Source organism: Humulus lupulus, chromosome 3, assembly GCF_963169125.1.
Source record: "Humulus lupulus chromosome 3, drHumLupu1.1, whole genome shotgun sequence".
In the NCBI taxonomy this organism is placed as follows: domain Eukaryota; kingdom Viridiplantae; phylum Streptophyta; class Magnoliopsida; order Rosales; family Cannabaceae; genus Humulus; species Humulus lupulus.
In genome coordinates, this window is record NC_084795.1 from 47,686,733 (window position 1) to 47,702,688 (window position 15,956).

The following is a 15,956-nucleotide window of genomic DNA, read 5'->3' on the forward strand; positions in this document are numbered from 1 at the left end:
CCATTAATATGCAAAAAATATGGTAATTAAACTTTTTTTGGTTTGTATGGACAAATTTAATTAAAAAAAAAATGGTATAATAATAATTTTTTACAAAAATATGGCATAATAATGATTTTTTTACAAAAATATGGGCAAAAAATCACATAGAAAGGAATACAAATTTTAAAAAGCCATAAAATAATACTTCTAAAAAAAAGGTGATATTTTTTAAAACTTTATCGAAAAACTCATATAAAATATAATTTTCACTTTATCTCTGCAGCAACAATAACATAGAATTTGGGCCCTACCTATTGGGCTCATAACCATGTTAGTTGGCCCATTCCAACTCTACAACTCACTTCGCTTCATCGTACCAAACGGTCCAAACTCAATCCATCAAAGCTGTAACACTTCAACCCACCCTTGAAAGTTGAAACGGTGGAATGGAAGCAGCCATGGAGGTTGCATTGCACCGAGAAGAATGGTAATGGAGGACCGAAATTGACTAAGATCAGTCGGAAAATGGCGGAGGGGGAGCCATTGTGCTTGGACTGCCTTCGACGTCGAATCCAATTGGATTCCTCTGATCGACTTGTTTTCTGCTATGCTCTTTCCGATTCCGCCTTCCCCGTCGCCTCCACCGCCGTCGTTCAGACAGCCAATGATTCAATTTCACCTCCATTGAATCGCTTTCTCCTTACATACCTCAATACTCATTGCTTTGTTAATTACGTGTATGTCTTCCGTCGTCTCTACTTTGTACCATCTCAACTTCGAATCTTTTTATTTTTTGGCTGATTCTTTGTTTTGGTTGCAGAGATGAATTTATCCAAAACCAGCAAGAATATTTTGATAGGAAAAGGGAAGCTGAGCCTGACGTCACATGGCTGCAGAGTGGTTCATGTGCTCATTCGGGTAAGTTCTCTTGTGCAAGGATAATCACGGCATTGGCGCCTCTTGTTCATGTTACTAGCTATACCTCTGGCTCTGTTTTTGATGACCTTCTTTCCAACTCTTCCTATCTTTACCTTGAAGATCATATTTTGTGTTCTCTTAGTCTTTTCCTTGAAGGGAAAGCTTCTGGTCGAGATAGTCTCAATTTTCTTGCTTTATTAGGGGTGCCCTCTTTCGAGTATACTGACTTTCCAGGTTCTTTAAGGCATCCAAACATAGCTCCTGTTGTTGCAATGGTGAAATGTCATGGTTATGTTAACTTACTTGTTCCCAAAACTCCCTTTTCCCTGGAGAACATCTTCCATTACAGCCCCAATGCTTTGAACTCTGAGTGGCATATCAACTTTCTCATTTATCAGCTGCTCTCAGCTTTAGCTTACGTCCATGGTTTGGGGGTAGCCCATGGTAATATAACCCCATCTAGTGTAATGCTGACTGAATCATGCTGGGCGTGGTTGCGCATATGTGATGAGCCTGGCTGGTTAGGATTCAATTCAAGTTCAAAAGATGATGCATCCACTATTACCACGGAAAAATTGGGATGCTGTTTAGAGGGTTGTCCTTCTCAAGGTCTTTATGCTGACTTGAAGCTTTCCCCTTGTGTTGACTGGCAACGTGATTTCAACTTGTGGTGGAGGGGAGAGATGAGTAATTTCGAGTATCTACTTGTGTTGAATAGATTAGCTGGGAGAAGGTGGGGTGATTACTCGTTTCATACAGTGATGCCATGGGTAATAGATTTCAACACGAAACCAGATGAGAATTCTGATGCTGGGTGGCGTGACTTGAGCAAGAGTAAGTGGCGCTTGGCTAAAGGTGACGAACAATTGGATTTCACCTATTCATCCTCCGAGATCCCTCATCATGTATCTGATGAGTGTCTTTCTGAATTGGCTGTCTGCAGTTACAAAGCAAGGAGATTGCCTTTAAGTGTTCTGCGTATGACTGTTCGCTCTGTTTATGAACCTAATGAATACCCTTCTACTATGCAAAGACTCTACCAGTGGACCCCTGATGAGTGCATTCCTGAATTTTACTGTGATCCCCAAATATTCTGTTCCCTACATGCTGGGATGACAGATTTGGCTGTCCCCTCTTGGGCAGGTAGTGCAGGAGAGTTCATTAAATTGCATCGTGATGCTTTAGAAAGTCATCGAGTCTCACGCCAACTCCATCATTGGATTGATATTATGTTTGGTTACAAAATGTCTGGGCAAGCAGCTGTTGCTGCAAAGAATGTAATGCTTCCTTCATCAGAGCCCATGTTGCCAAGATCAGTGGGACGCCGTCAACTCTTTACACGATCACATCCTATGCGTCGGGGTTCTGTGAGGAAGCCAAGTGATGGTACCAATGAATCAACTATACATCAGTGTGATGTGAACGAATCAAGAAGTGAGACTTCCTTACTCTCTGAAGTGGATTCTTTACAAGAATTGGAAGAAGCATCTGCATTTGTGGAACATGCTAGGCATTTGAGTGCTCTGTATGGGACTCATTCAAAATATTATGATAAGAATGTTTCTTCTAGGGAACATCGTCTGAACGATGACTTTAGGAAACATACATACCAGCAATCCAATTCTGGGAAACACTGTGGATTCCCATTTTCTATTGATACAAGTTATCTTCTTGAGTATCTTGAGGTAGGAGATGAATATTCTGTGGGCTATCAAGAGTTGCTGCTTTGGGCTCAGAAATCGTTTTGTTCAATGTGCCCATCTGTAGAAATTGCAAAGGACATATTTTCTGTTGGCTGTATATTAGCAGAACTTCATTTGGGAAAGCCACTCTTTGATTCAACTTCAATGGCCATGTACTCAGAAACTGGTGTCTTACCTAAATTAATGCTGGAACTTCCTCCTCATGCTAGAGTACTTGTTCAAGCGTGCATCGAGAAAGACTGGACAAGGTATTACTTGTTTATCTTTCAAAATTGTGTTATTAAATTGTTTTACTGACTACTGTATAGCTTTATTAGTCCAAATGTAAGGGTGGAGATATTCACATTTTTGTTTCTTAGCAGCTCAAGTTATTTTCTTTTGTATTTCTATATATGTAGGCGGCCATCAGCCAAATGTCTTTTGGAATCACCATTTTTTCCTGCAACAATCAAGACCTCGTACTTATTTCTTGCTCCCCTCCAACTTCTAGCTAAACATGGATCCTGTCTACAGTATGCTGCAACTTTTGCTATGCAAGGTGCCCTTAAGGCAATGGGACCACTAGCAGCTGAATTGTCTGCTCCTTATTGCCTATCACTTGTAGTGGCTCCTTTATCAGATGTAGAAGCAGAATGGGCTTATACACTTCTAAAGGAATTAATTAAATGCCTGAAGCCTAAATCAGTGAAGAAAATGATTTTGCCTGCCATCCAAAAGATATTACAGGCTCGTAGTTAACTTTCTTGTAAAAATTTACCTTCATCTGCTCTTTGCTTGCTGGCTTATTGCTTATAGAGACATTCATTTCAGACTACAGGTTATTCACATCTGAAGGTTTCACTTCTACAAAACTCTTTAATGCGTGAGATTTGGAATCAGGTTGGCAGACAAACTTATCTAGATATGATACATCCTTTGGTTGTATCAAACTTGCATGGAGCTTCTCATAAGAGTTCGGCAGCAGCTGCTGCTGTACTGCTAATTGGTTCCAGTGAAGAGCTTGGTGTACCTATAACCATTCGTCAGGTTGTATTGCATTACATTTTCAATGTTAACATGTGATCAACACATTATCATTAAATTTTCCATACATCTACCTCAATATCAATAAAATGAATGAATAGAAGACAAACAACCATACATCTGTTTGTATATTCACAGACAAGTAGTTTCATACCATGGATACTAACCATTTAGTTCAACCCAGACGAGCTTGCCTCTGATTCACTGCTTTGGGAAAGGACTCTGTAGTGATGGAATTGATGTGCTGGTTAGAATTGGTATTATTTGTTTGTTGTTTCATGTTCTAGTGCCTTCCCTGAATTACCATCTTCTGCTTTTAAACTTCTTTTATGCTTTGACATCACAGGGAGTCTTTTAGGGGAGACCTTCATTGTCAGACAGATGATGCCACTGCTAAAACATGTTGTTCATTCCTCCATTAGCATTTCAAATATGGAAAAACCAGAGCCTGTGCAGAGCTGGAGCGCTTTAGCTCTTATTGATTGTTTGATGACAATCTCTGGCCTGGTTGTATTCTTGCCAAAGGAGGTGGTTACAAAGGAGCTAATTGAAGTACGGGTTTCATTTTTTATTTTTCGTTTTCCTTATATTATATGTATATATAAACAGATAAGTCAACATTTGCAAGAATTATAGAGAATTTCTTGTGAATCTATGATATTGCAGGATCAAAATTGCTTGCATGTTTTAGTTCTTATGCAGACTGGGTTGGAAATTGGAGTGCTTCAGGTATGTCAAATTTTTGTATTGGTATTTTTGTGACGAGTTTGAGACCTAAACACTTTTTCATCTCGATTTTCATATTTTTACAGATTTTGATTTCCATTTCTAGTGCATCTGAAATTCCACCCACTCTCTACTATATGCTGAGCAATGTAATAATGTTTCTGCTGATTAGGTTGCTGCTACGACTCTGATATCAATTTGTCAGCAAATTGGACCAGAATTGACAGCTTTGCATATCTTGCCGCAGCTCAAAGAACTATTTGATGAGCTTGCTTTCTCACAGGAGACTATATCTTCTTCTTTAGCCAGAAACTTTAAGGTTTCCAAACAGAAAATTGAGGGTGAGGCTCAGATTGACAGCCGTATGGACCTTGTGTGAGTGCTTGTAATCTTATCACCTTGACTGTCTAGGTTATATTAAGGTTTCTTAAATTTCTTATAAATTCTTGTCTTCCTTTAATGTATGTTGAATTTTCTAGGACATTGGCAGGTTGCTTCTGTATCCTTCTTTTGCATCTCTTTTAGGGATAGAGAAACTTCGTCAATGTTGTACAACTTGGTTGCTTCTAGAGCAGTATCTTCTGCGGTACCACAGTTGGAAGGTACACTTGCTTTTTAATTTTGATTTTTGATGAAAAGATTTATCGGGAGCGCCTCTTTCTTTTCTTTTTCTTTTTTCTCCTCTCTCACTTGCACACACATGTGCATAAATACAATACCTAAAGTTGATTTCTGAACCTGTCATGATTCAGTGGGAATATACAGGAGAATTGACAAGAAGTGGTTCTGAATCTATAGTATCTAGGAGGCCTGTGTTCAGCAAGGGTTCAGCTTCTGAATACCATCCTGCTAAGCTGTTGCTTAATGGGGTTGGGTGGTCAATTCCACAGTCACAGGGAAGTAGAGGCACCAAGAACTCAATGCCTCAAAGAAGGATTTCCGAAGTTATTCCAAAGAATCCAATTGGCATGCACGCAGCATCTTCAAACTTAGATAAGTTTGAACCCTGGTTTTGGTTCCCTAAAGCAGCTGCTAGCTGGGATGGGCCTGATTTCCTTGGTCGTGTTGGAGGGCTAAAAGATGAACATCCATGGAAGATCAGAGCATCTATTATATACTCTACTCGAGCACATCAAGGGGCCATAAGATCTTTAGCTGTCTGTCGAGATGAATCTATGGTCTTTACTGCTGGAATTGGTGCAGGGTTTAAAGGAACAGTTCAGAAATGGGAATTGACAAGAGTTAATTCATTGTCCAGCTATTATGGTCACGAGGAGGTTTGCATCTTCTATTTATTGCAGTTACAGTAAACATTTTATAATATACATCTGTAAAAATCATTCAACAGACCTTGATTCTCCTCGGGATTTATTAGTGGCACATTGAAAGAAACTAACTGGCTTTTGCATCTTTCAGGTTGTGAATGACATTTGTATCCTATCATCTACGGGAAGAGTGGCATCCTGTGATGGAACTATACATGTTTGGAATAGCCGTACTGGGAAACTTATATATTTGTTTGCTGAATCATCGGATTCCACACACCTTGCTAGTCATTTATCCTCTTCCTCAACGATCAATCCTGAGCAGGCAAATATGCTGAGTTCCAGTACATTGTCTGGAGGATTATTGACTAATGCATTTGATGGTTCCCTGTATACTTGTATGCATCAAATAGATTTTGATGATAAGCTTATCGTTGGCACAGGAAATGGTTCTCTAAGGTGAGTGAATATTTTGAAAGAAGATTTTGTTACTAGAGGGTTCGGATTGAGAAAATATGCTGCACCCACTTCAATTTTTAAGTATTTACTTTACCTTGCAGGTTCATAGATGTAGCCCGTGGTCAAAAGCTTCATCTTTGGAGGGGAGAATATGTGGAGTCTGGATTTCCTTCTCTTGTCTCTTCAATATGTTCATGTGGATCAGACAAAATGAAAATGTACGGAGCTTCTCCTTCACCATCTTGGATTGCTACAGGACTAAGTTCAGGTCATTGTAGGTTATTTGATGCAAGGAGTGGAAATGTTATTGCCTCTTGGAAAGCTCATGACGGATATGTGACAAAAGTATGTCTAACATAACTAAAGAAAAACTTGTATAAATGAAGTCCTGCTTTTATCTAAACTATTTATTCAACAACCCTTTTAAATGTGCAGTTAGCTGCACCAGAGGACTATTTGCTCGTCACCAGCTCTCTTGATAGGACTTTACGAATATGGGACTTGAGAAGGTAAATGCAAAAAACTTGCTCTCTATTCTATACTGATGGTTTAGTTATTAAGTACTCAACATTGTGTGTACTGCTGGTCTTTTGGGGATGCATAACACACTCCTTCACTTTTCTGTAAAATTTCTGTGCAGAGATTATGGATCTCAGCCTACAATTTTCAGAGGTCATACAGATGGTATATCTAGCTTTTCGGTGTGGGGCCAAGACATCATTTCGATATCAAGAAACAAGATTGGTCTTTCTTCTTTGTCAAAATCTGCAGATGAAGTACGTAAACAATATGAATATATTATGCTATGTTTGTTTATCTTATTTTGTTTGATTGAGAACATAATTTGGTTTCTGATGAAGAGTTTATATTTGGATATGACAGGATGGAAGGTATCGAATTACACCTCAAAATCTATACATGGCAGAACAAGGAACAAGAAACATATCCATGTTATCCAGTATTAGTATAATACCTTTCTCTCGACTGTTCGTTGTTGGAGCCGAAGATGGATACCTAAGAATTTGTTGTTGATGGGATTTGTAACTCTGCTTAAATGTTTTCACCAAATGAAATGAGGGTTTTGTGTTACCACTTTCGTAATTTGTGTCGTGTACAGTTGAGTTTCGCCAAATAAGAATGACCTTGTTTGGGGGGTGGGGGGTTTGTATTGATACCATTATGTTTGAATTACTTGATATTAATATCAACCCATGTAAATTGATATAACTCTGATTGATTGCCCTGATATATTTTCACACAGAAATGATGGATTGGATTTAAAAAGCAAGAATTGAGACGTTAAATTAATTGTTCAAATGAAATGTTTTTTTTTTTTCTTTTTCTTGATTAATCACAAATGAACACAAATTGAAAAGTGTACTGAAAGGATTATAACGAGATTGACTACCCTTGCAGTGTAGATTATCTGTTTATTAATATTTCTATTTACCCAATAAAGAGTTTAAAACATCTTTTTTTTATATTTTGAACAAGAGTTTACAATATCTTTAAATTGGACTATTTACCGTATATGAAATACAGTTCCTCAATTTTAATGTTTAATATTATCCTGTTTGTACTGCGATGTCTAATGTTTCTCGCTTCTACTAATAATTTTGAGAGTGCCCGTTTGGCAAGGATTTTTTTTTCAGAAGTTGAAGATCAAAATGTGTTTGGTAAAATAGAAAGGGAAATTTGACTTTTTATGCTTAATGGCGTGGTGTAATTCAAAATAATGCTAGGCATTTTTATCATTACAAAATAATGCCAAAAGTTTTGCTAGTACCCAAAATGTCCCTGTCACAATTCCCCCCAATCCATTTTGATTCTCCTTTCTCTCTCTCAAACTCTCTCGGTTCCTTCCCTTCATCTCCCCCCGACCGACCAACTAACCAAAACCCAACCCCGTCGAAGCCGCGTTGCTGCCCCCGTCGAAGCCCCCTATCCCTCTCGCCGTCTCGCCTCTCGCCTCAAAGATTCTCCCTCTCGCCTCTCGCTGTCCGTCCGTCTCTGTTGTTCCCCCTCACGAGCTCATCCAAAACCCAAGGCCTCTAGGTTCGAGTTTCTCCATCTCCACGAGTTTCTCCATACCCAAAACAAAGGTAAGCTCTTATTTTTTATTACATTGAATTTGTGTTTGTAGTGTTATATTTTAGGATTGTTTGTGTGTTTGTGTCTGGTTTTGGGTTTGAATCTAGTTTGTTTTGGGTATGGATTAGTGTGGGTATGTTGAGAGTGAAGTCTGGGATTTTTGTGGGTCAGGTAAGGTTGCCCGATGGTGGTTCGACGGGGCTTCGATGGTGGTTCGATGCATGCTCGATAGGGGTTCGATAGGTTAAGTCGTTAAGGGTTCCAAGTTTAGGTTTGATGCATGCTCGATTGGGTTCGATAGGTTAGATCATTTTGGGTTCCAGGTTTATGATTCTGTGGGTTTCATGTATGTTCGATGGGGGTTCGATGCATGCTCGATGGGGGTTCGATGCATGCTTGATGGGTTGGGTATTTGTTGGGTTCGATGGTGGTCGATGTTGGTTTGATAGGGTAGGCCTTAGGGGTTCGATGTTGGTTCGATGGGGTGGCCCATTATGGGTTCCAGGTTTAAACCTAAGAAATTAGATGCATGCTCGATGGGGGTTCGATGCATGCTCGATGGATTGGGTTCTATGTTGGGTTCGATAGTGGTTCGATGCATGCTCGATGGATTGAGTTTTATGTTGGGTTCGATGGTGGTTCGATGCATGCACTAGGGTTGTTCGATGGGTAATATAGTGGTTCGATGGTTCATGTATGTTTATTGATGGGGTTTTCACGCGACCTTGTTTAACTGTATTATTTTTATTTTTATTTTTTGCAGATGCCGAAGTTTCTTTTTCCCTTGACAGATCACTTTCCTGGTCGAGTCACATATAGGGTTAATGGTTACTTTAAAACAATCAAGGACAAGTTTGATAGAAAGGGTGAAGGAATCCCCTTTCAAACAATTTTTCATTGTTGAGAAATTAGACTTCTCTGCATCTCTCATACATCAATTAATGTTGCGCAAGATCCAGTGCATCAAAGAGGATGAGTTGCATTTTCATTTGGGATCTAGACCCTGTAGATTTGGTAGAGGCGAGTTTGCTTTGGTTACATGGTTGAACTTCAGTTCCGGGCCATCTGAGACTGATTTGAAGAAACACTTGACTAGTGACCGCTTAATCAATAAGTACTTTAATGATGAAGAAACAGTGAAGATAATGCATGTAGCGCCCCAACTCCAGGGACCGCTACAATGCACATTGCAAACAGTGCTAAACTCGCTAATTGAGTCGTTTGGCCATAAACGTGTAACTAAGTATGATTACCGGTTTAGGGATTAAAATTTTGGTTAAGATATAACGTTTCATTAGAACGTCTACTATATACATTGAGATCCCAAAAATATAATTTCAGAGTCTATTACAAGAAAATATTTACAACAGGCCGTTCTAAGCGGCAAAACAGGGTTTAACCCTAGTTCCAATTTCAAACCTCGCCCAAGTATTGGTCGAGCAGCTGCATATGTACACGTCATCACCTAAGCTCTCCAACTCAAGGATGGTCCAGCTTCCTTTTGCCTTTACCTGCACCACAAAGCACCCGTGAGCCGAAGCCCAGCAAGAAAACTCATATGCTCATAAATAGTCATATCATGATTTCAAATCATATCTGGCATGCCTTGCAAACATAGCTTTTATCAAGTATGCAAATGAATTCAAACAAATGCTGGGGTATCCAGGATAAGAGATCCTGCCCTTCTGATTGGAGGACTATCAAGTCAATCCTAATCAGATAAGTGTTTCAACACTTGAGGTTCTGGTAAACCATGCTGAGTGACCAATGAGCAAGTCACTACGGGGCTCAGCACCCAAAGCCATGCATATGATGATCAAAATGATCATACAGAGCTCATAGCTCTGATCAGATGAGTGAATATCACTTTGAGGTCCTGTTAAACCATACTGAGTGACTGACAGGCATGTCACTGCGGGGCTGGTGCCCATAGCCATGTGACATAACAGTCACGGGACTCGCTGGCCCTGGCTCTAAATGACTAGCCTTTGGCTAGACAAGCGCTTTTTAATATTCATCGAACTTGAGGTCGGTCCGGCATTAATGCTCTCATTTGAGTCATCAAATGCAGATGTCGATTAGATTTAATCTTTGTTGGCTTGCGTGGAACACGCTAAGGCCGTCCTGACTAATGAGTCAACGCAATGTGACCAGTGCCCAGTACCACTGCCGAACCTGACTAATGAGTCACAGCTTCACAGTTGATACTAACACCTTTGCCAAATCTGACTAATGAGTCAGTACCATGCACAAGTAAGCATTGCTACCAAACATATATCATATGTCACACATCCAAAGATGGGCATTCAACATGCTTACTTAACAATTGCGAGCATAATAATGATCATGCACAAACACAGAGACTCAAGCTCTGACCAATCCCATATTCATCATACATGGCATGCCCTAATCACATGTTTCTCGTGCATCACATGCATCACACTTAACCATCTGGCATGCCTCAATAATAATCATATGCAAATGGGCAAAACTGCCAAGCATTCATTATGCTATCAATGTTTACATTTAAACATCCAGCATGCATCAAACATAACCATGCATGTCACATATGGGGTGCAGTTTTCTTACCTCAGATTCGAGCTAGAATGATTAAAAGAACGACCCTTGAGAACGATAAACTTTTAGTCCTTTAGCGGTCACCTAGTCATAACCAAGATATAGGATTCATCAATGAAAATGAAAACAAAGGTTCTCAAACCAAAACCTAGCCTCCGAGACATCAACACTACTAAATTGGGTAATAGGATCGACCCCGAGGCCTAAGGCTTGAATCCCCAAGCTAAAAACTCATTTCTAGCCAAAAATGCCCTATGGGCTGCGGCCCTCCCTAGCCGCGCCGCGGCTCGCCCCTCAGACAGAGGCAGCCCTTCTCTGCCAAGCAACATGGGTCGTGGCTCACCATAGCCATGCCGCGGCTCATTACGCAAAACAGCAAGAAACCATATTTCTTCCCCTGCGTTTCTCCTCAAAACCAGCCCTTCAAACCAATCCCAAGCATCAACCTAACACCCAATTCAACCACTAAACTTCATCTACAACTCACCCTCATCAAAACCCAAGTTAAACACCAACCAGACTTCCATTAATTCCAACTAACCACCAAGAAATCACAAACTGAAACTTAAAAGAAAACAGGGTATAACAAGACTTCATGGCTGAGTTTCCTTACCTCAAGCTTGATTTTGAATCCCCTTCAATGGCTTAATCAAGTTCCTAAGCTCAAACCTTGATTTCCTAGCTTATTCCTTCAAATTGGCTTCAAAATTCCAAAGAGAGAAAGAAGGAAAATGGTGCACGGGTGAGGGAGAGAGAGAAGGTTGATGATGCTTTGTTTTTTAACAATTCCACAGCCTTCTAAACTCAAAGGGCTGATATATATCTTAGGGGTGAAAAGACTATTTTTCCCCTAGGTCAAATAAAGGCTTCTAAACACTCCCAAGGGTAAAATCGTCATTTCCCGCCTATCTCGTTAATTATAATTAACACCCTCCAATTCTCACTATTCTCAATATTCTCAAATACCAATAATTCACATCCCGTTACCCTTTAATTCCTGGCAATGTTCTAATCATCAAATTACCCCGAGACTCACTCCGAGCCCCGAACTTAATCCCGTTATGACTAGACCGAAAACTTGCATTCCATGATTGTCTCATGCTGAATGGCTCGAACCAATCCACATATAATGTGGCATTATTTATAATTCACCCATATGCAAGAAAATTTACAATCATGCCCTCAACGGGCCAAATTACCAAAATGCCCTTGTAATTAAAATATGAACCCATATGCATGCATTCACCATCATATAGTAATATAATCCACATAAACATGCATATAATCATTAAATATCATAATAAATCAATTATAGCCATCTCGGCCTCCTAATCAAGGTCCTAAACATTATTAGGAAATTTGGGGCATTACAACTATCCCCTCTTTACAGAAATTTCGTCCTCGAAATTTATCTGAACCGCCCGGAATATGAATTCCGCACAACTGATCCCAGTTTCCCAGGTCGTTCTCTCGACCTCACTGTTTCTGCAACATACCTTAACTCAAGGCATACTTTGTTCCTCAGAACCTTATTCTTTATGTTACAATCTGACCGGTCCTATCCAGGACTCAACTGTCATACCACTTTAGGCTCAACTTGCCTTTACACATCACCCATTTCCATGGTGATTCACTTAGGAAGACACAACTTCCTACCTAGAACTCTATGTCCCTGCTTTTCAATTCAGTAACACTTTTCCATTCACTCTGAGAAGTGAGCATTCAAGCTCCAACCTCTAATAATCTCAATGGTCCCCTGAACCATCTCACGATCCAGATATAACATCTCACCCATCTTACTTCCAATGAACGGGTGACGAACATGTTCTACCATACCTTATCTCACAAGGTACCTTTTTTTTTCAACGCTGGACAATCCTTCCTCTGATTAAGATCAGCCTGTGAACAATGAACCATACTGAATTCCATCTATTCATTCATCGTCTTCCCTTATCCTTCCATAACCTGGAAGTAACATTAGAGTCTTCATTCGATAAGATAGACCTTGAATTCTCAAGAAGGCACACTATCTCTTTCACATAGAGATCTAAATACTGGTCCACTGTACCACTTATTTTACAAACAAAAATACACTTACTCACAACACTGGTCCACAGTGGCCCAAATCAAACCATGTTGACCCACTTTCCTGGGCAGCCCCACCATGAAACTCATCGCGATGCTTTCTTATTTCCATTATGAAACACTCAAAGGCTGCAATGACCTCACTGATTCCTGATACCTTGTCTGGATCTGCTAACAGATAGAGAACTTTATCACGCATTTCATTATGCCCCTCTCCATCTCATGCCATCACCATAAATCTTTCATACTCTAGTACACGGACACGATGCCTGAATGAAGAGAAAAAGAAAGTAACATGAGATTCATCCAGAATCTCCCATTTAATCCCAGTGTCCATCAGACCCCCAAATCTGATCCTTATATCTCAATAAATTCATATCTGACACTGAAACACCCTTAGCTAATCCAGCTAAGACTTCCACTCAATCTTTCCTTTTGACCTTCTCTGAGATAGTAATCTCAAGCATAGAACTGGCCATCTGGCCCACCAGAAACTCTACTGTAGTTCTGGTCAAATTCTTTAACCAACATGTTGCATGAGAAATCTTTTCTCTGTATCACTGAGGTGTCATAACAACCTGTCAATTGATTCTGATCTATAAAAAGAAACTCAGAACTCTTTCCACAAAACACATATAATACCATGCCCGTCCAAGGACACTCCTGCCTTCTAAGGTGTCCCTCGGCCTTAGCAAATGTCCACAGAGAATATACCACAATACCACCATCCAAAACGATCACAAGCCCCATTCAAATAATCCCTTGAATGCTCTGCTCATCTTATTCATCAAAACAATTTGATATTAATCAAATCCTTACAATATAATCCAGCACTTCCTAGTGCTCTCATCTGATATAAACACAACCTTTTGCATATTTCTTTTCCCCTGATTCCTAACAGATACTAACCAGATCAAAGATTAACCTTTGAGAATTCCATTTCACTCAATATCTAAGCCTCGAATTCTTACAAATCTACTAAGCCATTCAATACAATGCTCTCAATTCAACTCTATCTCTTCATATAAAAGAAACCCTGGCTGATCCCCTGGAAATCATCCAGGAACTCATAAACTAGTCCTGTCCTGATCCCACTGGCACAATCTAAGTGGTATCCACAACACTAGCTAAGAGTTTTATGCATCTCTCTGCCATAAAACTCTAGCTCTCAATACATATATCATTAGCATACCAAAGATATGCTCAACGCCAACTGCCTCAAGGCTTTCCATTCTCAGATCAAACCCAAGCCAGTCATAACCAGCTTTACTCAAACCACTGAGGGGTCCTTCCATAACCCAACTTACCTCTTAAGTTGTCAATTCCATACTGCGCTCCCATCACCACATAACCATGTGATCAACATATCAACTTTACGCTTCTACATATGCAACAAACAAAAGGACAGCATGGCACCAAAACCAATCAACATAACTCAGAAATCAGAACTAGAAAACTAACCTGCCACTCCTGAAGAGCTAGTCTCAGTCTCAGATTCTGACTGCTCTGGAATAAACACCCGAGTTGGAATCGAGCTGTCTATCCTCTTTTGCTCAAGCTCTCTTAGCCTTGGGCAACCCTTTTTGAGATGCCCAACCATGCCACAAGCAAAACATGACCTTGCTCGGCATTCTCCCAAATGATGCCTCTTGCACCGAGCGCATTCTGGGTAAGGCTTCCAGCTTTTCTTCTTGCTTGCTCCAATAAATGGAGATACCACTATCTGAGCTCCATGCTCCGTGGAACTCTTCTTCTCATCTCTGGTGCTTTCAACAGCAAGAGCCTTCTTTACCACCTGAGCATAGGTAGGGACTTCATGCACTGGGGCAACTCTAATGCCCTGAGCTATTCCAAGATTCAATCCTTGAACAAACCTTTCTTTCCAAGCCACATCTGTGGGTACCATGTCTAAAGCAAACTGGGCCAACCCATTAAATTTATTAACATACTCGGATACTGATGCCTTTCCCTGAGCAAGATTCAGAAACTCATTCATCTTGGCAGTCTTAGCTACATCACAGTAATACTTTTCATTAAACAGCTACCTAAATTCTTTCCAATCCATCACAACTGTGTCCCGTGTCTGGGATATCACTTCCCACCACATCTGGGCATCATCCCGCAGTACATATGTTGCACATATCACCCTATCGTGACCTACCAGCCCCATACTGTCAAGAATGGAACAGATCATGCCCATCCATTGCTTAGCTCCGAATGGATCTAGGCCTCCCTCGAAGACTGGAGGGTAATACTCCTGGAATCTTCCACAAAGAAATTCCCATCTGCTCTCAACCCTAGGCTGAGCCAAACCTGGTGCCACTCCTGGCACAACATAGGAAGAGGTGCTCCCCAACAGATTCTGCTGTCGCCTCAGACACCTGATCTCTTCCTCATGCCTCTGCAATCTTGATTGCAAATCTGTGACTATCTGCTGAAAATTCATAGGAGCAGCTGAAGAACTGATACCCTGGCTGTAATTCCCAGCCTCTGTATAACCACCACCAGGCCTCATTATCTGCCTTGGCTATAAACCTGCTCTGCAGTCAATAACTTGACCCATTAGACACGATGAGCATATCATGAGTTTTCCCCCACGGGATCAATCTTACCACACCACATTCACAAATAATTGCAGTGCTATAAACATTCCCATGGCATTCATACATCAACCAAAGTCCCTGCTCTTCCAACATTCACACAATGCCTCAACTCCAGCATGCAATATCACAATTATGTAATCATGGAGCAGGTAATCAAATGATCATATTCATAGATATATTCACAGAGCATATAATCATATAGTCAAGAGTCAAGCTCTATCAGAATCTCATGCTCCCTAATGCAATGTGCAGGTAAAGCATTTATGATCTATTTAAGCAGCTAAGCACATAACTACAGAAATAGTTACCATTCCTTGAGTGAAGCTATCTTCAGTGATGAGTGTACATGCCCAGCTTGTCTTCAGGAACACATAAACCTTGGCATGCTCTGATACCAAAATTGTAATGCCCCAACTCCAGGGACCGCTACAATGCACATTGCAAACAGTGCTAAACTCGCTAATCGAGTCGTTTGGCCATAAACGTGTAACTAAGTATGATTACCGGTTTAGGGATTAAAATTT

The 15,956-nt window shown here is 40.3% G+C and overlaps 1 protein-coding gene across 1 annotated transcript; it reads left to right on the plus strand.

The window, feature by feature from the left end:
- The first annotated feature begins 371 nt into the window (after window positions 1-371).
- On the plus strand, window positions 372-7,336 carry LOC133822639 (protein GFS12). The gene is made up of 15 exons (XM_062255042.1): window positions 372-719; window positions 803-2,851; window positions 3,002-3,329; window positions 3,414-3,629; window positions 3,811-3,883; window positions 3,973-4,178; window positions 4,293-4,355; window positions 4,525-4,727; window positions 4,843-4,954; window positions 5,105-5,629; window positions 5,769-6,076; window positions 6,178-6,421; window positions 6,512-6,585; window positions 6,717-6,852; window positions 6,959-7,336. The coding sequence occupies exons 1-15, from the start codon at window positions 508-510 to the stop codon at window positions 7,106-7,108; spliced, it is 4,899 nt and encodes a 1,632-aa protein (XP_062111026.1). The 5' UTR covers window positions 372-507; the 3' UTR covers window positions 7,109-7,336.
- Window positions 7,337-15,956: the final 8,620 nt, after the last annotated feature.